This window comes from Elephantulus edwardii, unplaced genomic scaffold (genome assembly GCF_000299155.1).
Source record: "Elephantulus edwardii isolate Elephantulus edwardi_28Jun2011 unplaced genomic scaffold, EleEdw1.0 scaffold00092, whole genome shotgun sequence".
Classification (NCBI taxonomy): domain Eukaryota; kingdom Metazoa; phylum Chordata; class Mammalia; order Macroscelidea; family Macroscelididae; genus Elephantulus; species Elephantulus edwardii.
The window spans coordinates 745,461-769,993 of record NW_006399842.1 but is presented as its reverse complement, the minus strand read 5'-3'; the positions used below and the strand labels follow the sequence as shown (position 1 = coordinate 769,993).

The 24,533-nt window shown below is 49.1% G+C and overlaps 1 protein-coding gene across 2 annotated transcripts; it reads right to left on the bottom strand.

Annotated features, from left to right (window-relative positions):
* On the bottom strand, nt 1-24,021 carry LHX6 (LIM homeobox 6). 2 transcript variants are annotated; one of them, XM_006890681.1, is made up of 10 exons: nt 23,858-24,021; nt 22,653-22,724; nt 22,096-22,278; nt 21,623-21,744; nt 12,956-13,176; nt 9,949-10,049; nt 9,628-9,723; nt 9,293-9,467; nt 5,212-5,315; nt 1-393 (listed from the first exon to the last, which is right to left on the bottom strand). In XM_006890681.1, the coding sequence occupies exons 1-10, from the start codon at nt 23,939-23,941 to the stop codon at nt 373-375; spliced, it is 1,179 nt and encodes a 392-aa protein (XP_006890743.1). In that variant the 5' UTR covers nt 23,942-24,021; the 3' UTR covers nt 1-372. The 2 variants fall into 2 exon arrangements, with proteins under 2 accessions (XP_006890743.1, XP_006890744.1); XM_006890682.1 differs by lacking the exons at nt 5,212-5,315; nt 23,858-24,021 and adding an exon at nt 23,527-23,648 and having other exon boundaries at nt 2-393.
* Nucleotides 24,022-24,533: the final 512 nt, after the last annotated feature.

Genomic DNA, 24,533 nt, shown 5'->3' with positions numbered 1-24,533 from the left:
ACCTGTAAATTAGAAGGCCGTTGACGTCACACAATTCAATACTGCCTTTCGCTATTGTAATCAGCTTAAGCTGACTGACGATGATGACTCCTGTGTAAATGGAAAAAAATAGGCTGTTGTTTTCACCCTGATTCCAAATGTCAGGGAGCTCTGCCTTCTGAGGAAAGGACTCTGCGGTGCTCCTGGTGGGTTCTGGTTCTTAGCTGGAGAGAGAAAGGCCAGGCCCAGGGGCAGAACTGGTGGCTGGCAGGCTGGAGGACAGAAGTGGATGTGAGGGCAGATGAATCCCTGGTGACAGCGCAGATTCTGGATTTCAGCAATTTTGGGGCAGTTGTGGGGTGCCCATGGACAGACGCGGAAGTGCTGGCAGCATTAGTACTGAAAAAGGATGACCTGCAAGAAGAGGACACAGGAGGTGGCTGAGCCAGGGCTCCTACCCTGACAGCCCCCCAAAGGTCCTCAAAGGCATGGAGGAGGGTGGGTACGGAGCCCAGATCGGGGGTCAAGTCCTGGCACTGTCACTTACTTGCTGTGGGACCTTGGGCAACTCACTTCACCTTTCTGAGCCTGTTTCCTCATCTGTAAAATGGGGATGACAAAATCTCTCTCTCAGAATCGTGGGGAGGATTCAATGAGATACAATCATAACAGCAACAAATATTTACCAGGCACTGTACCTTGAACCAGGCAGTGTGCAAAGTACCTCACATACGTGATGTCACTGAAGCCTCACCTCAACCCCAGGAAGGAGTTCTGCATCATCTCCATCTTACAGGGAAGGCCTCTGAGGCTCAGAGAGGAGCTCGTGAGCCCCCAGTCACACAGCTAGGAAGAGATGGACCCAGGACTGGAACTTAGGTGTGGCTCCAAAGAAGGTTTCTTTTTTGGCAGGTAAAAAAATATGTTTTCTTTTTCTAAAAACTCTGGTAACTTATATAAAGAATGCAAATTAGCATGTACACATGGTAGTAAAAATAAGAAAAGACTATAGGATGGTATTAAATGAAGAGTAAAAACGTTGCTTCCCAATTACATTATTTATTCTCAGGAATTCTCCCCGCCCCCAGCTTTTTAAAAAAATTCTCACTCTTTTTATTTTTTTTATTCATGTTGCCTTGAGGACATTATGCTGAGTGAAATATCGCAGTCAAAAAAGGACAAATAAAAAAAAAGGACAAATACTGTATAATATCACTATTATAAAATAGGACAGATATGAGAGGAGGGGTGTTGGGAAGAGAATGGGAAAAAGAATGGATAAATAATAAACACTGTATTAGAACAGATGAGGGGAATAACTGTTCAGAAGGAATATATAGGCATTATATGTATGACAACCTGGAAGAAGGAGTGCATTTCATGGTGGGCTGAAGTAGGAGAAGGTGAGAAGAGGGAAGAAAATGTGCAAGCTTTCTTTATTATTCTGCTTCTACCTCCTTGACCTCCTTGACACCTGTCATTGAAAGCTGACCATACAGAGCAATGGGCAAAGCCCTTCACATGCACTTAATCTCTCTAAAGCCGAGAGGCAGGTGACTCAGACATGCCTCATGCCAACAAAAAGATGGGGACATGCTGCCCCTTTCCCTCTTCCAAAACATATAGCTGACATCTCACAGTCTCCAACAAGACAGTTAATTCCCTGAAGTTTAGGCCAAGGATTATTAGTCAATTTATCAATGGGATGTACCAAAAGGAAATTTCAAAGAGGAGAATGAGTATGGCCACACAGTGATTCTATTTTCTGATCAAGAATTGTTTATTTATTGGGATCCCAGAAAAAAAAAAAGAATTGTTTATTTATTATTATTAATTTTAATGAAAATTTACAGAGATTTTGGATCAGGAATTTAACCTGCCCAGAATTAGTCACCAGGATGAGGAGATGGAGATAAAGCAGTGGTGATTATTCTCACAATAGAAATCTCAACAATGCCAATATTTATGAAACATTTTCCATGTGCAAAATATCATGCTAGAATCTTTGCATATGTTTTTCCATTTAATCTACAATAACCCTGATGGGAACTATCATTGTCCCATTTTTCAGATAAAGAAGCTGAGGCTCAAGTTTGACTGGTAGGGAGCAGAATGGAATAGAGAGTCTCCTTGACTCTTGCACTCACACTGCATTACCTCACCCAGTCAGGGGTAATGTTGGAGGGGACACTTGACTTTGGCTTCTCACTAAGAGAAACTCCAAAAGGATGATTCTGGTAAGACCCTTTCCCTCTGTGGGCTCCATTCTCTTCAAGTAATCAATGACTAGCTTAGCCCTGATTTCTAAGAACATTCAAAGTTTTGACGTTGTGGGATCAGGGGCTTCTGGAAGCTCACAAGCATATGCAGCTAATGATGATGTAATAGAGGCAGAAGACTCATAGCACAGCTTATCCTGGACAAGCCTGTGAAAATACATTTGAGTAGATTCTGGAGTTTGCCTAGAGGAGCACTGAGTCTTCTCACAAGTAAGATGCTCCAAGTCTGGCAGGACTTGAGGGAAACTCATATAATCCTGCGCTGACCATATACTGCCCCATACTCCTATACCTTGCAGTCATCTATGCCCCATGGATTTGGGCCACATAGGGACAGAAGGTTGCTAGAGGCTGGCAGGAAGGTCTGACAATGAGAAAGCAAGTCAGAAAGGCAGGAGAGACACTTTCTTTTAGAGCTTCTGGATATAGAGTTGGGAGCCAAGTCCAGATAAAGAGAACTCTGGCTCAACAGCCAAATCCAAGGGCCAGAAACTCTACAGGTGAAGCTGCCAAACCTCAGATTGGACTCATCCTTCTGGCTGAGCCAAACAGAACCACAAGCTGATCCAAGCCAACAAGAAGATGAGGACTTCTTTCTAAACACTGAGCCCAGCCATTTACAGTCCCTACTGCCCTTAGATAATTTCCCAGTTCCTCAGCTCAATGCTCCAGGCCCTTCATTACGTATCCCTACCTATTCCACCAGACTCCCTGTGCCCTGGTCACACTAACCAAGCTGCAGTACCCCAAAACCCAGGCTCTTCCACATCTCGGAGTCTTTTATTCATGTTGTTCTCTCCAACACAATGTCCTCCTTCTTGTTCTCTGATTCTTACCCTAGAGCTTATCACTCCCTCTTCTGTTCTCTTGAAGGCCATATTAAGTCCCCCATCCAACCTGCCCCATTCCCTGGCATGTATCCCCCTGCCCCTCCTGCTCTAAACTATAAGCTCCAGGAGGATAGGGCCTGCAGCAGCTCACCTCAGTAATCCCATGCTAGGGTCTGATGGGTTAATTGCTCTCCTGGAGGAGAGGGGCTTCTTGATCCTAATCAAGGCCATCTTGGAGTCAGGCAGTTCTAGGATCAATGATAGTGCTTCCCACGCTCACTGTCACTCTGGATCTGGATGCCTGTTCTGTCTGAGCCTCAGTTTATGCAGGTAAAAAACAGAGTTTATTATAATCACCAGCCTCCTCATAGGAAAGGTGTGATGGCTGAAGTCAGAGCACTGTGCAAAGTATAAGTGCTGTAAAAAGGGAAGTGATTATTGAATGGTGTGAGCTTCTGAGGCAGACGTACTGACTGTGTCACCTTTCTGAGCTTGTTTCCTTATCGCTACCATGAGGATGGCTACTCTCATACCCACAAAGTGGCTGAGAGGTGTCAACCAGAAGATGTGTGTAAAGGGCCAGCTGCAAATGAGACAGCCTCCCCAGACAATAGTGTTTACAGGAGAAGTAGTAGTACGTGCTGTTCTGGAGGAGTGCTTCCCAGTCTAGCTTCACATCAGAATCACATGAGTAGGTACTGCAGACGCAGGTCTTTCAGCCTGATCTCAGGCCTCCCTAATCAACTTCTCTAGAGGTAAGGTTTGGGAATCTGTATCTTTACCGGTTGCCCACATGATTCTTAGGTATGACAAAATCAGAAGCTATAATTTGGAAGAGACCTTCCATCTCTAAGGGCCTGGTCCTCTGTCCCTGGACCACACCACCTTGATTAACTGGGCTCATGGCCACCTACTGCACATCTGCCAAAGTTGGACTCCTTGAGGTCTCTAAAATAAATGGTGCTGCAACACTCCCCCTCACTGCTCCAGGAGAGAGTTCTGCCCCAAAGTCCCTGCCTCTCATCAGTCTTCCTTCCAACTCTGTGGGTCAACATTATCGAACTGCTCAGGGTTTCCAGAGACATGACAACCCATTCCTCAGGAACAACCCCAATATGCTGTCATTTGATCCATTCTAGAGTTTCCTTCTCCTACTCTTATTTCACTTTCAGGAAAAGTCTTCCTGATGTCCCTGTGCTACCCCTCTCAGGGCCCTGAGCTTCCACATCACAGTTTGATCATACTGCATTATCAGTGCTGGGATTTGTCTCTCCCTCCAGATTATGGCATCTACAAAGTCAGGGATCATGCTTTATTTATCTCTGTGTCTCTGCTAACTATCTCAGGCTTAACAGCACAAGTCAGAACATGCAAAATATGCACAAATAAATGAATGAATAAATGCACGGGTTCTCATGCAGGCCTTATGACATGGAGCTACCTGTGCCTTAATTTGTCTTAGAGTAACAAATTTTGGTTTTTGAAAGGGGGAAAAAATTGTCTTAGAGCACTGGCTTTCAAGGCTGTGAGATGTCTCAGAGCTGCTGAGAAAAAGCTGAGGCACCTATTCTCTCTGAGGCTTTACCCAGAGCTCTCTCATCCACCTTTATCTGTGTTATAGAAAAGATTAAATAAAAGATGTTAGTGCTTTAATATATATACACTTCATGTCACTGGACTGGGTGACATCTTTGACTGGTTAGTTCTAATGCCTGAGACAACCAGAGACAGATTCCAGAGAAGCCAAGGTAACTACTCAAGGCCACCAGCTTCCAACAGGTAGAAATGAAAGGAGCAAGTGAGAGATGATGAAGACAAAATGGTATGTGATGTAAGCTTTCTCTGAATCCACAAAGATTCAGTAAAGGAATTAAGTTCACAAATCAGAAGGAGACCAACTTGTCAGTGAGGGTTTAAAGGATATCCTTAGGAATGGCAGTGCCCACAGAGAGCCCACTACAGAAACTTAGGGTGACTGCCAAGGCAGTCACAGTCTGTGCGTGCTGGGCAGAAAGGGTCAAACAAAAGTGGCACATGTCCACCCACCACCAAGGAATATTGCCAGAAACTCATCCCTGGCAAGAGAGCTCTAAGCCCACCAGACTCACCCTGGCTCCATTTACCTTCTCACCCCTGTTGGCGAGTGGCCCGTCCATATCGGCTTTGAGGTGGACGGGAGGCGCGGTGTAAGGCAGCCGACAGTGTACCTGCCCGCATTGTACCTGACCTGTGAAGGAGAGGATGCCTTGGAGCCCATACCCAGCCTCCATGCAGGATCCCACCTCCCCTGTGCTCTGCAGCCTAGAGTCTTGTTTCACCTCTGTCACTTACCAGCTAGGTGATCATAGGCAAGATTCCAATAGGGTTGGCTGAGATGTATTATGGAAAATTTCTTGTAATCTATGAAGTGCCATACGATGATTAGGGTACAACTGTACAGGCCATTGAGTATATATTGAACAGGTTCAAGCAAGGCTGTTCCCCAACTAGTAAGATAATAAGATCTTTCCTTAGGGTCTTATACTTTCTTATCTTGCAGGCCTTTACAAGGCTTGTCTCATACCCCTAGAGGAGGACTTTGTTCATATGTCATGAAAGTGTTAGCTTAAAAGCTGGCTTATCTAACCTTTATGTTAGCCCTCTCTGGTATCCAGCTACCTGAACTGCAGACACATGGTCTTGCAAATCATAAACAGCTATGACACTAGAATAAGAAAAGAGAGTGCTTCCCACATTGAGCAGCAAGACTTGGAGGAGACTGGAGCAAGACCCCTTTGACAGCATGACCCTGATGATGGTGGTGGAGAGATTATGGCACTGCCATGGAGAAATTGTGACAAGGCGTACCAGAGGATCTCTGATATAAAGGCCATAGTTAAAGGTTTTGCTGTTTTTGCCAGATGATTGAAGAAGAAGCTGACTTATATGTGCTCTGAGGCAAATTTTACTGGGTGATTTGGATTTGTATTGCTGAACTGAAACCAGGACTTTTACTAATTAAGGAATTGTGTTTTGCTATTAATCTGGTTTGGGACTTAAGTGCTACACCTGGACTTTCATTGTAATGTATTCTTTGTCTTTCCCACTCCCCAACCTATTTCCTTAATAAACCCCACCCTTGGTACCACAACTGTGAGTAAAGTCTATGAGTCAACAACAATTATTAAACCATATGATTGGTAGAGATAGGTGTAGATGCACGGGGGTTGGAGAATGGGGTGGCATGTCTGACCTAGCAGCTATTTACTGCTATGGATATTATTCATAGGGATAGATCCCATTTACAAAGCAGGCAAAACTCAGACATTGTCACCCTAATGTTTCATCTGCTCCCTAGGCAGTCACCATCTTCATGACATCCTCCCTAACAATCCTATTTATAATTGCATTCCAACATCAAAACCCGCCTAAACTCTCCTCCTCTGAGTTGTTTGTTTTTTGTTTTGTTTTGTTGTGTTGTGTTGTGGGGTTTTTTGGGGGGGTTGTGTTTTGGGGGGTTGTTTTGTTTGTTTCTTTTGCCTTCCATAAGACTAAACTTCCTCTTACTTGCTGTGGATTTTTATTACTTATTTGATGTTATCTGCCTTTATCAACCAGACTGCAAGCTCCATGGGAACGGCATTTTCTGGTTGTTTTCTAGATATTAGATCTCAGTGTGTTTCCAGCACCTAGAATAATCCCTGAAGGTACTCTTGTTTGTGCCTGCTTACCACAACAGAATAGGTCATTGCCTCTCTTCCCCCTAGACCTCATCCCCTTTGGTCACAGAAGAATTAGTGCTGGATATCAACTAGCAACTGATTAAAACAAGTCGCTCTTCCTTTCTGAGCCACAGTTGCCCTATATGGAGGGGGGTGGAACCCCACTTAGATTTAATTGAGGATTCTCAATTGGAGTGTTCTAAAAATCCATGTATAACATAAACTTACAAAGAACACTATGTGTGTGTATGCACTTTTTTTTTTTTTTTAATCTGGTTCCAAATACTTTTCTAAAATTCTAAGCTGTAAGACTCTGGGAAACTGACTCAAGAGTCAATAATTTTTTTGTCAACTGCAAAGCAAAAATTCATTTTTCCATAGTCTGGTTCTAACACTTTGGTCAGTTTCCCAGCTGGCATATTCCAGAAAATTCCAGACCCCATGACTTTAGTTAATGTAAAGCAAATTCTGAGATAACTTTCAATCACACATAGACATCTTGAACACCTCCTGCCCCTAGCTGGGTTCAGCTTTAAGGAGATGAAAAAGGGGTACCTTCAGCTTCTCCTCTGGGCAGCAAAGATGGGGCTAGGTCTGGTCAATAAACTGTATGGGCAGTCCTGGCCAGGGACTCTAGAGACCATGTCTCCCTCCCAACAGGTCCCCAAGATATATTATCAACTGTTGACATGAAATGCTGGCTGGTTGCCCAGAGTGCTAGGACCTAAAGAGCCCCTGATCCTTGGTAATTTTAGGAGATGATCTAGGTGTTTTACAAGAACACTTCTGCAATGGGAGCTCTGGTGGCCTAGTGGTAAGGAGCTGCAACTACAATCCCAGAGGTGCATGGTTTGAATCCACCAGATGCTCTGCAGGGGAAGGAGGGACAATCTCCTCCTGTACCAGTCAGATCTGATTTGATGGTACACTCACACAAAAATAATAAAATAAATTTTTTTTAAAAAAGAATGCTTCTGCAGCCTAAACATATGTCTCTTAGTGAACAGATAATTGAGACATGAAATATTATAGAAAGACAAGACACTAAGTAATAATAGGTAAGACATTAAATAAGGACCCTGGGATCTTTAGTCTTCTGACTCAAACACCACCAGAATCACCACAGCAGTTAATCTTTAAGCAATACTCAATAAATAATAAAGACTAAATAATAAGGAAGTATCTCATCTGACCTTCATCACCTAGAAACAAGCATTCTAATATCTTCATTTTTTAAACAAATAAACAAAGACACTGATACTCAGGGAAGTTTAGAAACTTGCCTGATGTTAAACAATCAGTGGCAGGAGGTGGGACCTGAAGCCTGACAGTCTTACTTCAAAGCACACCCATAATCATGAAGGAATACTAGTTCCCACTGTCTTACTGTGGGCTCTGGATTGCCTCATGTGTCAGGCAGCAACCTCTGATGTTCAGAGTCACAAAAAGTCTCATCACGTCAGAGACTGTCATAGCGGTTTTCTCTCTCACCTCTATTCTTTTTCCCTTTTTCATGGAGCCAAAGAAAGGAAGAGTGGTGTTTGTGGGCATGTGTGTATGTTGTAGCCATTTCTATTTTGGGGCCATGTCTACCTTTGAGGAAATGGTCAATGGAAACACCCCCAAAGAGAAAGAAAACTGAAAGAGCATCCCCCAGAAATACCTATAGCTATTCCCTCACTCCTCCATGGCTACTCAACAGTCACTCCACTATGGCCATTCCCCAAGGGCCCTCAGGCCAGTCATTCATGGCTGACATGCCATCCTCCTGTACATGTCTATTTCCACCTATCTTCCACTCTGAGATATTAGCTCCATGAGGACAAAGGTTTTGGTCAAGTGTGTTCACTGTTGTATACAAGTGCTTAGAAGCCAAAGGCACTAAAAAAAGAAAAAAAAGTAGAAAAAAAGACCAAATGCATGAATGGATTTTCACAACACTGCAAGACAAAAACTCATTATCTCAATTTACAAGCAAGGAAACTGAGGCTCAAAGAAGTTAGATGACTTGCCCAAAGTCCCCAGGGGTTTCTGCTACTCTGGCCATTTTCTGGTCCATGTCACCATCGTTTCTTGAGCAGACTCTATCCACATTGACTCAACTGCCTGCCCTCTTCTTCCCAATTCCTTATGACTCCCTCTCCATGCTTCCCGCTTCAATTTAGGAGAAGCAACCCAAAACTGCTTCTCTAGACATTCCTAGTTATCACTTTCCCTTACAAAAATAATTAAAGTTAAAATGACATCTTCCTCCTTGCAGGCTGTCAACTACACTCGAGCTCACGTTGTACGAGGGCAGGGACCCCTGCATCTCTCTCCTTCGTCCCCATGCACAGAGGAGATGCTTGGGAATATGTTTTCAGTGGGTCTTCCTATATGAAGGGTTCCGACCCACAAAGGACCCAGGTCTTCAAGGCGAGTCTCTGAGAAGTGTCTCCTCCCCTCGGCCACCACCACCCACACGCCGCCCTGTCCCGCAGAGCCGCGCGTCCCGGTCACTTACTCTCAATGTAGCCGTGCAGAGTGACCATGCGCGCCCGCTCGGGGCTGCTGAACGGGGAGTAGTGGATGTCGTCTGAAAGGGCGGAGGGGAGGCGGGAGGATGGCGCCCCCGAGGGTGGCACGGGGTGCTGCGGCGTGTGTTTTTTATGGCGCGCCCGGCAATTTTGAAACCACACCTGGAACGACAGCCTCCACAGCCTCAGCACCGTCGAATTGAACGAGAGAAACCTTGACCCTGCCACCCCTCAGAACCCTGCTAGTTGCCCGCGGACATGCCCCCGGGTCTGTCCACTCGCGTCCCCAGACCTGACGTCCCTCGCACTCCCCCAGCCCCACCTGGATGACCCTCCGGCTGAGGCCTGTCATGTCCGCCAGCTTCTGGAGCGTCTGCGCGTCGGGGTTGTTGTCCTGCGCGAACTGCGCCTGCATAACCTACGGGCGCCAAGGTGGGGGTGGGGGTCGGTGAGGCGCCAGAGCGGCGAGGTCTCCAAGGCCTCGGTCGAATCACAAGCTTCAAGCCGGTGGCCACGCCCCAAGCAGCTACAGCCCCTCTCCGCCACCCGCGGGTCTGGGCCGAGGGGGCGGAGTCAGGTGCCCGTCCCCGCCTACCCCCGAGGCCCCGCCCATGCCCTGGCCGCCCGCGGCCTGCACGGGTACCTGTAACTGTTCAGCGGTGAAGGACGTCCGCGCTCGCTTGGCTGGCTTGGGCTGACTGTCCTGTTCCGAGGGCACTGCCCCCTCCAGCGTGAGGCCATTCCCTGGGGGCGACAGAAGCGGCTGACCACGCGACCCCATCTCTTCTAGAGGCAGCCTGGAAAGGACGGGGGTCGGGGGAGCTGGTCCCTGGAAGGGTCAGGAACGGAGTTGGCTAGGAAGGGGATGCTTGGGTGCTAGTCTCTGAGTTCAACCTTTGTGGAAGGGGTTTCAATTTTTTATCCTCCACTCGGTACCAGATGCTTCTTTAATTTGTCCTGCACATCTCACAACCCTTGGAGATCATGTTATTATTCCTATTTTTGCAACGGAGGAAATTGGCGCTCCTAGCAAAGAATTCCAGAAGTACTCAAGAGCATTCGACTAGGAGTCTGAAAGCTATCTCCACCCTGTAAACTGGGCTTCTGTCCTAGCCAGACGAAGAGAAGCCTACTACTGATGGAGACTGGAAAACAGCAAATGGTCATCCCATTTTTGTAAAAGCAGATAGAAGGAAAAAGTTGCGAAGATAACCAAGGTGTGTGTGAACTGTAGTCACTTTCTAGTGGATATGATCAAGGGCATTCTACTTTCTACATTTCTGAAGTGGTTGACGTTTTTACAAAAGTCTTGTCATTTTCTTTCTCTAAGGTTTTATTTTGTTAACTGAAGTATATATAAGATAGACCCATTCCATTCATGTTAACTTCCACTACTATACTAAACCACTAAATAGATTCTCATTTTCTAGTACCTCAAGTGAATACAAAACCTCAGAAAGTATTGATAAGTAATAAAAATTATCTCTAACCCTATCACTCAGAGATAACTACTGAACTTAAAATTATTGTAAACTTATTGTAATATATTTAAGAAAAAAAATTGCGTAAAAATAAAAGAAAAACTCATGTGTGTGTGTATTATTCTTACTCATCTTTTCTACATTTTCTACTCTCTCTAAAAAAAATTATATCCATCATATGAGTCAGAACTGTCTAAAAACTCATCCTCCACAGGGTTTCTGAGGGTGCAAACCTCAGGGTGGAGACTGCCCATCTTTCTCCCTTGGAGCGGCTGAAGGTTTCAAATCACCAGAGAAGTCTGTGGTTTTTGGAACACAACATCCTACAGACCAGACCTCCACATTTTCTACACTGAATGGATTTTTGTCATTGTTTTGTTTTTTAGTCTAATAAGTAAAACACCAGCAGTGAGGAATCAGATCATCAGTAAGAGAGATAGAAGGCTGGAGCCTGCAAAGCTTTAAGCTCCTCTGCATGCACAAGTCTGGAATTAGGCCTGAAAGAGGTGATCCGAGTTAGTACATCAGGCATTGAGGAGTCTAGGTCACTGATGGCCACAATGAGGGGGAAGCTCTTTCTCTGACTCCTGAGTTTCCAACCCAGATCTACTCCTGACTTGCCTGCCATAGAGGATAACTTTACAGCACCCCAACTCCCTACTTAGCACTGGTCCTGGCAGGTTAAGATAGGTTTTAGGAGACTTGCTACATTTCTGTAATGGCTAAGGTTGTACAAAAACAATATTTCATCTTATTTCTCTGAAGTTTAATTTTGTTGAACCATAAAGATCTTGATGTGGTCACAGGCAGGAACACTCTGTTTCCCTAGACTGGGCCTGGGATGTTATAACCAAGTGAACCATATTTCCTTCCCAGAGGTAGAGCTAGGGATGGGGGCAAATATTCTGTAATAATACTGCCCTTTGAGGGAGGAAGCAGGGCAAAGATTGATATGCCTGTGTTTTAGTTGGGAAAATGAAATTCACTGAGACAACCTACATCCTAAAGCTTACCTAGCTTTATGAGATCTGATGAAGAGACTCTAGTGGTTAGAGTTGGCACCTCTTTGGCAGTTCGAATCCACCAGCAGCATCTCAGGAGAAAAGTGGGCAATCTCTCTTGCAATTTAATTTACAGCCTATGAAAACCCACTGGAAAGTGATCAGTGATGAGTCAGTTCCAACTTGACAGCAACAAATTTGAGTTTTTTGAGGAGTAGGAGGTGGGCAGTATTAGTAATTAGCATTGGTTAGTTAGACAAGAGATTGAATTTTGTAGGCAAGCAGATCTACTAATATGTGATCATTAGCAAGTTACATACTGCAAATAACTTCTGCCTATTTCCTCGCTTGCAAAATGGGATGCTCAGCCTATTTCCAAGAGTCACATAAAATAATCTATGCTAAAAGGAATTAGAGCTTCACAGAAGTTAGATGTGGTGAGTGGATTATAGAAAAATTCCTCAGTCTGCCCACAATCTAGCCTCTACTCCCCTTCTCTACCCAATGATCTTCACTGTGACTCAGCCAAACTTGAATATGTCCTGTGTGTCTGGAGGAATCAAAACATCATAGCTAGAAAAAAAATAATTAGTGATCATTCTAGTCCGACATCCATCTTGCATAGTTGCTGAGACTGAACCCCAAAGAGGTAAGGATATGTCAGCATAGAAAGACAGAAGTAATACAGGAATGTGGGTATCCTAATTTAGAGAATTGAGCTCTTTCTCCCTACAGTAGAGACCCTGGTCCAGGGTGAAATTTCTACCCCACAGACTTCACAAGTGGAAGTGGGGGGACAGGGCCACGTCTTCTGTTTAGGACTGGATTAAAACTGGTTCCAGGCAATTTGAAGGGATGAGATGGTCTAGAGTGCTATCTAAAAATAGAGTGGGCTGCTACATTAGAAGCATCATCTCTAGCAGCCACTGAGGGTATTCCAACTTTACTACAGCAGCTCAGCTAATGTATGTCCTATCCTTAGCTTCTTTTTAGAGGTAAAGAAACCTAGTTGCAGAGAGGTCCCACAGTGAGCAGCACTAGCTACTTTATACTAACCCCAGGCCATCTAAGAATGGACAGGTGGGAACTTCCCGGGATGCAGGAGCAGAGTAGGAAAGGGCTGGGGTCAGAGGTGTAGCCCAGATGCTAAGCTATGCAGGTTGGTTACCGTTCTCAGCGGCCCTCTTGAGGTTCTCGATCATGGTATCGTAGTGAATGCGGCACAGCACCTTCTCCTCCACCAAGCCGAACTCCTCACCAGTGGACAGCTGACGTTTGCACGAGAAACAGGCGAAGCAGGCTAGGTGATAGGCGTTGCCGCGGGCCCTCCGCACCCAGTCACTGGCGTAAATCTGTCGTCCACACCGCGCACACTTGGTCCCAAATCGGCTGCGGGACACCAGGACCAAGGAAGGGAATAGTGAGGCTCGGACAGCCCCTCACTGTGTTCTGCCTACTCCCAGCCTCCTAGCCTTATTACTTACAAGGACCTTACACTTTCTTTTGCCTGTATCCTTTCTAAAGCCAGATCTCCACCTAGATGGTGAGCTGGTGGGTAATTTTTATTTACTGCCTGGTACTTCTCTTAGTTTTTCAATTTTTCTACAATAAGAACCTATGTTGATGTATTAGTTTATAAGACATACTCTATTGGGAAACCATAATAATAATAATTAAGAGTAGATTTATATTTTCTGACACTTGCCAGGTGCCCATAAAGATTATTTTACCTGAATTAATGAAAATAACCCTCTATTTGCAGGTGAGATAAATCAGAATTAGAGAGGCAATGTCATCTATCTAAAGTCACAGAGCTAGAATCTATCTCCAGAGATGAATGAGCTCCAGAGAAGCTCAGAGCTTCTTGGAAGTAAAGACATCAGTTACTGGTGATGCAACCCTGGGCAAACAGTTAAGTCTCCTCTGAGTTCTCATTTTCTTTGCTCAGAGCTGAGCGAGATGACAAGAGCAATAAATGCCTAGTGTTATTTTCCCAATGCTTTTACAGTCAACTGAGTATCCAACTTCCCTGAGCACATGCCAGGATTCCAACCCAGGGAACTGGGAAAGTAGGCGGGGAGCATTCCGACACTGATTTTTAAAAGCCTAAGTGTCCCCTCTGTTCTGAGATGTGATTCTGCCTCTCCTTCCCTCCCCCTTCCCACCACTTTGTAGAAATGCTATTTGGGTTTGGCTGCCTCCACCACTAGACTGGAAGTCCCTCCAGCAAGCAGCATAGTACCTTTCTTTCCTCCTAGAGGTCAATCCAGGCCTGACCCCTCAGGAGAGTTTATTCCTTTTGTGGATGACTCTCCCTGTGACCCCATTGTTTTCTTCTGGTTGACACATGCAGAGTATGGTACCACACTGATGTCACACCTCATGCTTGAAAAACTAACCCCATACTGACTGATTATCACTTACCTCTGACTCAGTTCCCTAACATCTTTTGATGCACCTCTACTGCCACCCTCATGGACCAGTTTTCCACCACCCAGTCCATTCACTGCCAGTCTCTCCTCCACCCAATAGCGATGGTGAAGTTTCCACACATTGAATCCTGTCCCTCTCTTGCTTATAATTTTTTTGTGGATACATTAGTGGATTCAACCAACATCCCTGAGTTTCTCTAAGCCCAGTATACCACATCCTCTTCACGCCCTGATCTTCTCTAACCTTTCTGCTTTCCTTAAGCACGAGTCCCACTTAGACACTTAGAGGATCAGTGACAAGTCTTATGTCTCCTCTGGAGCACTTTCTCAACCCCAGGCCTTTGCACACCTGTTATTCTCCCAACATCTCTTCCAATCCCACTAGCACAGCCCACTCTCTCAGCATTGATGACACAGGTTTGGAAATGCCTGGTTCTCCCTCCAGAGTCCTATGCGCAACCCGGGAGAAGACCTAAGGCACTGAGAAATGCCTGCGCATGCGTGGGTAACCAGTCTAGCCTAAAACGCTTTGTTACAGCCTCATGTGCCCTGGTAAGTTCGAGTTAACTGCCGGTTTGAATGAAAAATCTTTAGTTGAAGAATTGAGTGTGGAACCAGGAGGCCCTACTCAACCAGTCTCAACCGTTGGAAGCACCCCAAAACTTCCTCTTTCCCTGAAGGAGAACAAATGGGCACTGATTTGGAAGGAGCCGTTCACTCAGGCGGCACTGGGTGACTGTGAGTGGACAAGCCAGTGAGCGGTCAACTGCCCCAATAAGCAGAGGCCGTATGCGACCCCAGAAAATCAGCTTCCTCGGGAGATCCCTGTAAAGGCCGAGGAAGACGTTTTGTGCACCCGCACCCAGAGTCCAGTCCAAGGACGAAGGTGTTAGGGGTACAATCTGGCCACCGACGGGGAATGGTTTCCGATAAATTATGGTTTAGGAAAAGGAAGACACCGCCAGTATGCTGAGCTTTAGGGCTCTAGGGCGCAGCGCCTTCATTGAATCCGCCGGTGAAGTGGAAATCAGAGCGCTCATTTGGCGCACGGGGAATCAGAGATGAAGAGCGGGGAGTGACTCGTCCAAAATCACACAAAGTGTGGCGCTCCGGGCCCCTCGGCGGAGCAGGAAAGAGCAGGAACATACGGGAGTTGAATGGTTAGAGGCAACTCTGGCAAAGTCAAGACTCTGAGTGGTTGGGTGGATGACCATGAGGTCCTGGTCAGGCCACGCGGCTTCGCCACGCCTGCCGCAGGCCTTGGAAATTCCCCAATAACCTGGTTCGGGGCCTAGCCTGCCCTGGAAGGCAGAGAGTGGAGGATGAAGATCCCCTGGAAGAGGGGTGCAACAGGGAGGGGAGATGGGTCCCAGCTCTGAGAAGCTGGAAGAGGCGCCGGCACGGTGTGCGAGCTGCGTGCGCCTGGGCCCGGGCACTGTGGGAGACGGTGCGCCCAGGGCCTCGCGCTCCGCTATGCTAGGCACGTCCCGGGAGGCACAGCCGAGACTCCCCGAGGAGTCCCGGATCCTCTCGTGCCCAGTTGCCGCCGCCAGGGTCTGGCCTGTCTGACACAGGTCGCCTGCAGTGGCGCTATCCCTGCACCTCAAGGCGACTTCTCCTTGGAAGGGAAATAGCCCGTGTCTGTCACCTCCCATGTCAGGTGCGCCCGGCGCTTGGAGCCACCGCGTTCACTGTAACTCAACTCTATAAACGAAATCGTCCTCGCGCCACGTCTTTATATGGGAATAGGATCCTTATATCAGGAATCACTATTCAGGTTTGGATGCGTTGCGGGCCACTCCGGTAGCGGCTCCCCATCCCAGACAAGGGTCAGAGCCACCGCCCGGGGCAGGAGGTGGCCCCGAGAAGCTATCTCCCAGGCGGGCGGCACGGCCCAGGCGCCGGGGATTCCAGAAGCAGCGAAATCCGCAGCAGAGACAACGAAATTTCCAGAAAGCGGCGTTCAGAGGTCGCGAAGGGAGCGCTGAAAGGGTGAGAAGGCGCGGCTCCCGCCTCCTGCGCCTCGCTGTGGGGTTTCCGCCACGCGCGCCGCTCCCGTCCCCGCGCATCTAAGCGAAGCCTCGGAGGATCGAGGCGCTTTGGGATTGGAGAGGTGACAGAGGCGGCACATCCAGAAGCTGGCTGGAAGGAGCCCAGGGAGAAAGGCGCGCACCCCTTACCCCCATTGCCTGAACGCCCGGCTCAGGCATCAGGGCACCCGAGCTTGTGCGGAGGGATTTGTGAGCGCTTGGCCAGGTCAGCCTCACTGTGCCCACCTACCTCACTAGAGCACCTAGTGGGCCTTCAGCAAACCCTTCCCCTGGATAAAGCGATCCCTTCTCCATATGAGGAAATTGTGGCGATGTCTATGTTACTTACGAAACTCGGGTATGGAAACTCCAGTTCATTTCTTTTGTGTTCTAGATGCTCACTTGAACATGACCTTAACTTATATGTGTGACACTGGGGAGAATGACACTTCTTAACCCCCCTGCACTCTCCCTTTTACGCAAACCCTTTAGAGAAAGCAGCTGGAGAAACAGAACCAGCAATTAAGAGGTTAAAACGCCCCGCCGCCTCGGAGGTCCTATCCCAGGCCCCTCCCCCGAGCTCCCCTTTCTGCTCCTCCAACATCTGTCCCCCAACAGCTGGCGGCCGCTGGGCCGGCTCTCGGCCGCGGTGGGGGGCCTCTTCCCGGCTCTGTACCTCCCCTGGGACCCTCGCTCTGGGGGAGGGGTTGGCTCTCCCGCTGGAGCCGGAGGACTGGACTCTGACCGGAGTTGGAAGCAGGGGAGGGTGTGTGTGTGTGTGTGTGTGTGTAGTTCCTGAATCACCAACTCTAAGCCAAGGGACAGGAATTCTGGAACCGAAGGCCCAGCTCAGGGAACTCTTACCACCACCACCACCACCACCACCACCACCACACGCCCCAATTCCCATAAACGCCCTGGGAAGTGGTTAACTCTTCATTCCTCTCTCCCACGGCTAGGCCAGAGGGCCAGGTACCACGGTGGTGAACTAATTTTGGAAAAGTTGTTCCTGCCCCGGTGCTCTGAAGGCCCACCCAAGAAGAGTCACACATCAGAGGACATAGTGGGTGTTCTCCCAGTTGAGCAGGGAGTCTCAGGACCAACAGAGGGGGTCCCACCTTCCACAAAGGGGAAGCTGAGCTCAAAGTTGGAAGTACAGGGATGTGAGGGGAAGAGATGGTGAGGCCAGTCCCTCAGACGGCCTATCTAGACTCTTGTCACTTATTAGCTATGTAGTCTCATTAGCCAAGGCATCCTTTCCATTCCTACAAAGTGGGGGTTCTGGGAATTTCATACTCATTTGGGAGACCTGAGGGTTAAATGAGATAATGCATGTAAAGAGCCTGACAGACAGTTACTGGCATAGAAAAGGATGCAACAGATTTTAATGTTAGCTGCCCTTGTCTCTGTTTAGCCCCTCTTCCACTCACTCCTTCACTTTGTGCTCTTGGGCACTTGATTTTCACTCTCCCAGGTCTTTAGTCTACCCAGTTATATATACATGGGCAAATGCTCCACAAAGCTGAAGGAGCCAGGAGGGCACTGCAGATCAGGCAATACCCCATTTGGGGGGCAGGAATTGCAAGTAGCCAGGAAGGAAGGCACTGTAGGCCTGGGGGTGTGGTTGCTGAGGGCAGTGGAAATGTGAATGTTTCAGTAAGGAACACTATTTTGTTTTGTGTGTTGTTTCCCCCCCCCCAAGGATTTTTCTTTGCTTTTTAGAAGAAAACTGAAAGAAAAAATGAAAAATGGTCTTCACACACATGTAGGAATAAAAAACCTCAAACCAACAAACCCTTCACATTTCCCACATGATACTTTTTTTCTTCAAGATTATCAGGGAGTAAAAAAAGGTAGGAGTCTAGCTGAACCCACAAGGGCTAATAAGGTCCCTGTTTGGAGGATGAAATGAAGAAACAGGCAGAAAAGTCCAGAGGCCTTGCCAAGTACACAGAGCCAGAAGAAGCAAGCCTTTCCTGCCATGCAAATGAGCTTGAAGAAGCAAAGAGACCACCCTCAATTACCAAACTCTGTAGCTCCCCTCTGTGGTGAATTTGAAGTTTCTTTCTGACCCCTTCAGTTTCTGAGCTACCAACACTGGTTCTCCCAAAGCAGAATGAAGGAGAGTCTACCAGCTGGACAGAAAGAAAGTGGCAGTAAGGTCAAAGATCTAGATAGAGGGCCTTGAGGCCTTCATCACTCACTCCTTTCCCTCCACCCAACCTAATGGGCATCTAGTCTTCTCTTTGAGCTGACTGCTCTAGTTCACTGATAATCAGACTATTGACTCTGGGCTCTAGGAAACAGAGGCCTATAACAGTCTTAGTACATGACCCTTCCTGAAGCCCTAGCTCCCAAGAAGGTTGCTCTGCCTCTCAGCCACATTGTCTCCTGGAAAAGCTTCTTCACAGCAGCCACTCAGAGTCTGGATTCCTGCGCCCTCCCAGTGACAATAATCCTTGCTTGTAGCTCTGCCTGCCTTTTCTCTCTCTTGCTGTAGGTTTTATTTTAACCTAGGGACCAGTTATTTCTGCAGGGAGAACTGGCTGAGGGAGAAAATGATAAGAAAGGCCTTAAGTTTTCCCAGAAGAGCTATAATTCTACGCTCAACACAGAGAATGGGAGTTTTTACTCTCCATTTTTTAAAAAAAAACAAGAAAAATCTGGCTTTTGTTTTGCAGTCTCTTGTCATTGTCAGAGGATTAGCACTCAGAACCTGCAGCCCAGAAATTAGTTTGCCCCATCCTTCCAAGCAGGCTCTCTTAGCCCTCTTATTCAAGCTGCATGGGATGAATGGCATTAAGGGACTGTGTCTGGAACCCACCATGCCCATGATAACAATGTACTACTTGAAGCACTCTTAGTACTTGACACTAGGAGGGGTCATTGCCAAACTTCCTCCTTCTTTGGCCTCCTTGGCAGGTCAAGAGACAGCACTGCAAAGGGGAAATGAGAAGCAGAGAGATGCAGTGACTTGCCTAAGGTCACACATTGATAGTGTTGTTCTGATGGAATGAAAGCAGCCACACACTCTACCCTCTGCCCCAGGACTGGAGTCTGTGGAAGCTCTGAACAGTAAAGTTAGGTTTCATATAAGGTCAGGTAAAGCACAATTTCCAAAGGGTTTTAATCCAGCCTAGGCATGAACAGAGGCTGAAGAAATAGTAAGAAATAGTAAGAAAACATTTGCAAGTGCCTCTCTGGGCTGCCAGGTCAACTGTCACCAGAAGTGCCAGGAGAGAAGTCCTATCCTAGATCTACAGGGTGAGAGGCGAAGGCACCATCTTGTTAGTTTCCAGGCTGGAGCCTTGTCCTTAACTAGCCCATGAGTCCAAGGAGCCCCCAAAACAGCAGCTGGCTTTTTTCTTTCCCCTCTCTCCTTTTTTTTTCCCCTTTAAACAAAACAAAACCAACTGGAGACAGGCTTAGCACAGGGTGGTGGTTAAACATAACTATAGACCCTGTTTCGTCCTGACCAAGCCAACAGTCAGACGGAAGAGTATGGGGAGATATCATATTCTGGTTCCACATCACACACCCCTGGCTGCACATGGACACACGCCTTTCACAATGATATGCTCCCTCTCATACACACACAGAGTACCACATTCACAAACACATTCGCAGAGATAGACACTCGCACCCTGGAACCATCAATGCTTAGGTGGAAGCCATTAAGCAAGAGTGGCCCCTTGGGGGAGAGTTTGGGCAAAGGAGAGGGTAGAAATAGAGAATGGAGGGATTTCAGAATCTTCACACTACCTCTGCCTCTGATCCCTGTCATAATCCTGTTCTGACTACCTTGCACAATCCCACACACAGACACATAAAGTCCCAACCTTCCCCCATTCATGTACATATAAGAAGACACATTCTCATAATTCACATAGAATGAAATACAAATTGCTTGTCAATAAAGGAACACACACATCATCCAGACATCTCTGACACAGCTCAGTGGAACGTTCACCCAGCTCAACTGCAAAGGTCCTAGACACACACAGAGACTCATTATATTCTGAGTCCCAGGCCACCTGACCAAGCTCTCTAGTCTCTATCAGCTGCGTATTCTTTCACACTCATCACACAAAGGAAGAATCAACTCCTTTCACCATGCTTCCCAAGGTTTCCCCCAGAAACACCCCAAACCACAAAGCTGCAAACTTCTCCCCAACCTCAAGCCTCTTTCCAGGACTCTGGACTGTCAAGACTAGGGGATGATAAAGTGGGAGTTGCCACTCATCATTTCTCAGAGGATTTTTGGAGGGGTGTCTCAGGAACACTGAAGCCAGGAGCTCTCCTGAAGCAAAGATAAGAAGGGTGTCTGTGAAGTGGGGAGCAATGGGAGTGAGGCTTTCACCACTTGCTGAGAATGCATTTGTGAACAGTGTCCCTTTCAGAAACCAATCCTGCTCCAGTCTCCTGGGACTCCTTTGGCCTACAGCCTGACATCAAGCCTGTTCCATCTTTCTATAGTGACAGGGAGGGCAGTTGTGGCGCCCTTGACCTCGCAATGACCTCGATCTCATGACCTGGTCCAGTCTCCTCCCCAAGGCTTCAACGTGCCCAGCCTTTCTTGAGCTTTTCAAGAGCGCCCAGCATTGCAGCCGCGTGGGGTTTGGGGCTGCTGCGTCCCACTCCCTCCTTCCTGCCTTGGCAATCCAAAGCCTGGAGCCAAAGGATGCCCACAACAACGGATGGAGCTGAGATTGAAATGGGCACCAAGCCCTGGGTGGGACTCCAGACTCAAATGGGACCTGAGAGAGAAGGCAGGGTTTGAATTGAGTTGGAGACTTCGACTTGAGCTTCAAATGAAGCTCTTGGATATGGGATCGGCTCTAAGACAAATTGGTGTCTAGTGCTTGGGACCAGAACCCAGAGCTGGTAAGTGTATGACGCTGAAGCAGAGCACAGGGTTCTGTCGGCGAAGGACCCAGGCAGGTTGGAGTATGAACACAGTTTCAGATGTGAATACAGCGCCGCATCATACCAACATGTAGCCATATCGCGGCCTGGACCTGAGCCGTCCCAGCCAGAGCCAGGAACATCAGAGATCAACCGAGGGCTCGCTTGGGGCAGGAACTGGAATCTGAAATTTGGGTAGAACCGAGGCGGAGCCAGAAACATTACCGAGTCCCATTGGGCCGTGAGAACCAGAGGCAGTTCACGGGCCGAACCTGTGGCGGTGCTGGCTCGAGGCCTGGAGGTCTAGACTGGCGGCATTGTGCGGTCGGTCCGGCTGGGCCGCACCACGCGCCGAGTACTCAGTTCCACCCGGCTCAGGCGCTGCAGGCCCCGCGCAGCCAGCGCAGCCTCCGCGCGCTCCCGGGTCCGGCCTGCCGCGGCATTGCTGACCCAGCGGCCGCAGCCTACCTGAAGTAGTCCATCTTGCAGAAGATTTCCTTGTTCTTGATGTAGCAGCTGTTCTGCTGCCGCAGTGACGTGCGACATACGGAGCACTCGAGGCACCGCACGTGCCAGATGAGGTTATTGACCTGGGTAGGGGGGTGGCGAAGGGAGGGCGGCTCAGCTCCTGGCCTCTTTCACAGGTCCTCTGCCTTCTCCACCCCTTTTGCAGACTCCGAAGCTGCAACCCAGGAGGTTCAGGGGAAGCTTAGGAAGGTAGACATAAACTCTTTCCATTTTAGAGATGGGATCTCAGGGGCTCAAAGAGAACCCAGGCTTGCCTAAGGGCATGTAACCAGGTAGCGGCTGAGCTGGGGTTTCGCATCAAGCAGGCGTTGCTCAAGGCAGTCCTAGGAGCTGCATCCTCCCCCCTTCCTCAGTAAGCCTACCACCCCACCCCACCACTCCATCACCATCCCCACTATCCGTCCTTGGCTCACCTTGAGCAGATATCGGTCCAGGATTTCGAGGCCGCAGCTGGAGCAGATGTTCTTGCCGGCGGACGGCACGGAGGAGGCCGCAGAGGGCGGCGAGCAGATAGACGGTGTGCTGGGCGTGCAGGGAGAAGTCCGACCCTCATCCTTGTCCAGGGCGCCTGCCAGGGCCTCTGCGTCTGACTGAGCCTGCCGTGAGAGGGCAGAGGGAGAGTGCGGTGCTGATCCCGGCCCCTGCCTCGGAGACATATGGGAAGGGGACCTAGAGTGCCAACTGGCAACGAAATCTCCCCAGAACGCCGCGCCGTGGGTTGGAAAATAGGAATGGAAGGGCCTTTCTGAAAAGGAAAACTTAAACTTTTAATTTGGCGCGTCTTGGGTGCCGCGCGAGTAGTCAAAGCCCACATTCTAGGGGGGGAAAAAACGAAGGCACAGAGAGGGGCAGCGTCCGCAAAGAAGTAGCCCAGCGCCTGGGCAGCAGTTTGAGGACAGAAAGCCAGGCCGGGTCCCCGAGACTGGGCTGCAAGGGGCCGGGAGCGGAAGGCCGGGCTGAACAGACTCACCATGGTGGGTGGTGCGGTTCCCTCAAGGCAGCGGGTGTTCGCTTTGCAGCCGGACCCAGGCTGGGCCATCACCTGGGGGAGGGGAGTGGTAGAGGAAGCGAACGCAGGCGGCGGCGGCTGCACAACTGGCTCGGCGCAGCCTGAGCCCAGCGCCTCCCCGCGCCTGTTATATAAACCGGCGCCGAACAATAAGTCCCAACTTTGTAGTGGGCATTTAAAGCCCTTCCCCACAAAAGCGGTGTCTCTCTAATGAAGCAATTTGAATTTGGATTGGATTTTTTCCCTCTCTCTCCCCCTCTCCCTGCACTTAACCCGTGGCTCTTGAAGTAATCGCTTAGTTCCCTTGCAATCCAAGCCTCTGAGGGGGAAAAAAAAACGCGCACACACACAAACTACCTGCAATTAGAAATTGTCGTGAATGCCCAAGATAAGAGGTAGCCAGAGTGTCAATTCCAACTGTCAATCAGTGAGATCCATCAGGCCGCCCAAAGAATTGCAAATTTGATTTTTTAATGGTAGTAATTAAAAATCGAATTTTTCTCTCTCTATTCCCCCCTCCTTCCTCGCTCCCTTCTCCTCCTCTCGGCGCAAAATGCACGAAGGAGAAAAAGGAGAAAGAAAGAAAATAAAAAGGAGATGGGGGTGAGGAAAATAAAATCCGGAGCGAATGAGCATCAGCCAGCCTGCACCGTGCGCGCCGCGAAAATTGACGCGGCGATACTGACACAGATTGGGGCGCTTTTCGAGGACCAACCCGCGGAAAACCGGGAACAAAATAGGGGCGAGATGGAGGGGGGAAATGAGACCAAAGGAGAAAAGCGAGGTGTCCAGGAGGAGGCAAAAGCACACCCCAGCCCCTCGGTGCGCCTGGGACCGGCTCGGCGTCGGGATTCGCAGCGTTGCGCCGGTACAACCCCTGGCGCATCGGCGCTATCAACGTCTATTCAGACGGACAATACCGGCCTCGCCTCCTCTTGATTCGCCTGTGTCTTTGCTAAATCGCTTTTTGAGAAATTCCTCCAACATTTGCATAATGTGTTCCCGCTTTCCGCGCCCACCCCCCCGCGCCCGCGCGCGCTCACACACTCACGGGAGCACCCCCGAACCCCTCCTCCTGCCGCCTCCCGCCACTGGCCCGGCCAGCCGGGGTCCCGGCTCCAGCCACCCCGGCCGCGGCCGCTCACCCGCTTTGAGAGCCGGCTCACCTGGTCGGCGGCACGGCCGCCCTCCGCCGGCAGCCGGCAGCCCTCGGGCAGCGCCGGGGCGGTGTTCTCATGCTTCCAGTACATGGGCTGGGCGGCGACGGGCTCGCGGGGCGCGCGGCGCGCACAGCCGCGCCGAGGGGGGCCACGGCCGCAGCCGGAGCACACGCCGCAGGCCGAGCCGGGAGAATATCGAAGCTCCCGTCCTGCCGCTCCGGGTCCGGCCCCAGTCTCAGTCCCGGGCCAGCGCCCAGCTCCGGCCTCCTCGGCTGCTGCCGCCGCTGCCTCCAAAGAAGGTCCCGACAAACTTGGAGAGGCCCCCGTCCCCTCCTCCTTCTTCTCCTCCTTCCCCTCTTCGGAGTCCTCCTCCTCCTCCTCCTCCTCCTCCTCTCCCTCCTCTCCCTCCAGCTGCAGCGGCGGCCGCCCTGCCGCTGGAACCCCGCTCGGTTCAAGATGAGTCATGCGTGACCAATCCCCTCCCAGCCAAGGGGGAGCGAGACACACACAACGCTACAGAGACTCAGGCACAGAGACACAGAGAAACAAGCCAGAGCTGCTGACAGAAGACTCAGACGCATGCTGACACACAAAGGCACTGGTTACATTCATCCAGTAGAGTTCTCATTAAGGCTCTACCTCAAGGATCACCCACCTCCCTGAGGCATGGCCTCCCCACTCA

Coding starts and splice junctions, on each gene's coding strand:
- LHX6 (XM_006890681.1), bottom strand. CDS start 23,941: ATGTACTGGAAGCATGAGAACACCGCCCCGGCGCTGCCCGAGGGCTGC. Junction 13,177..21,622: donor TGCAAGATGGACTACTTCAG/GTAGGCTGCGGC, acceptor GGTGTCCCGCAG/CCGATTTGGGACCAAGTGTG. Junction 10,050..12,955: donor CAAGAGGGCCGCTGAGAACG/GTAACCAACCTG, acceptor TGTCGCCCCCAG/GGAATGGCCTCACGCTGGAG.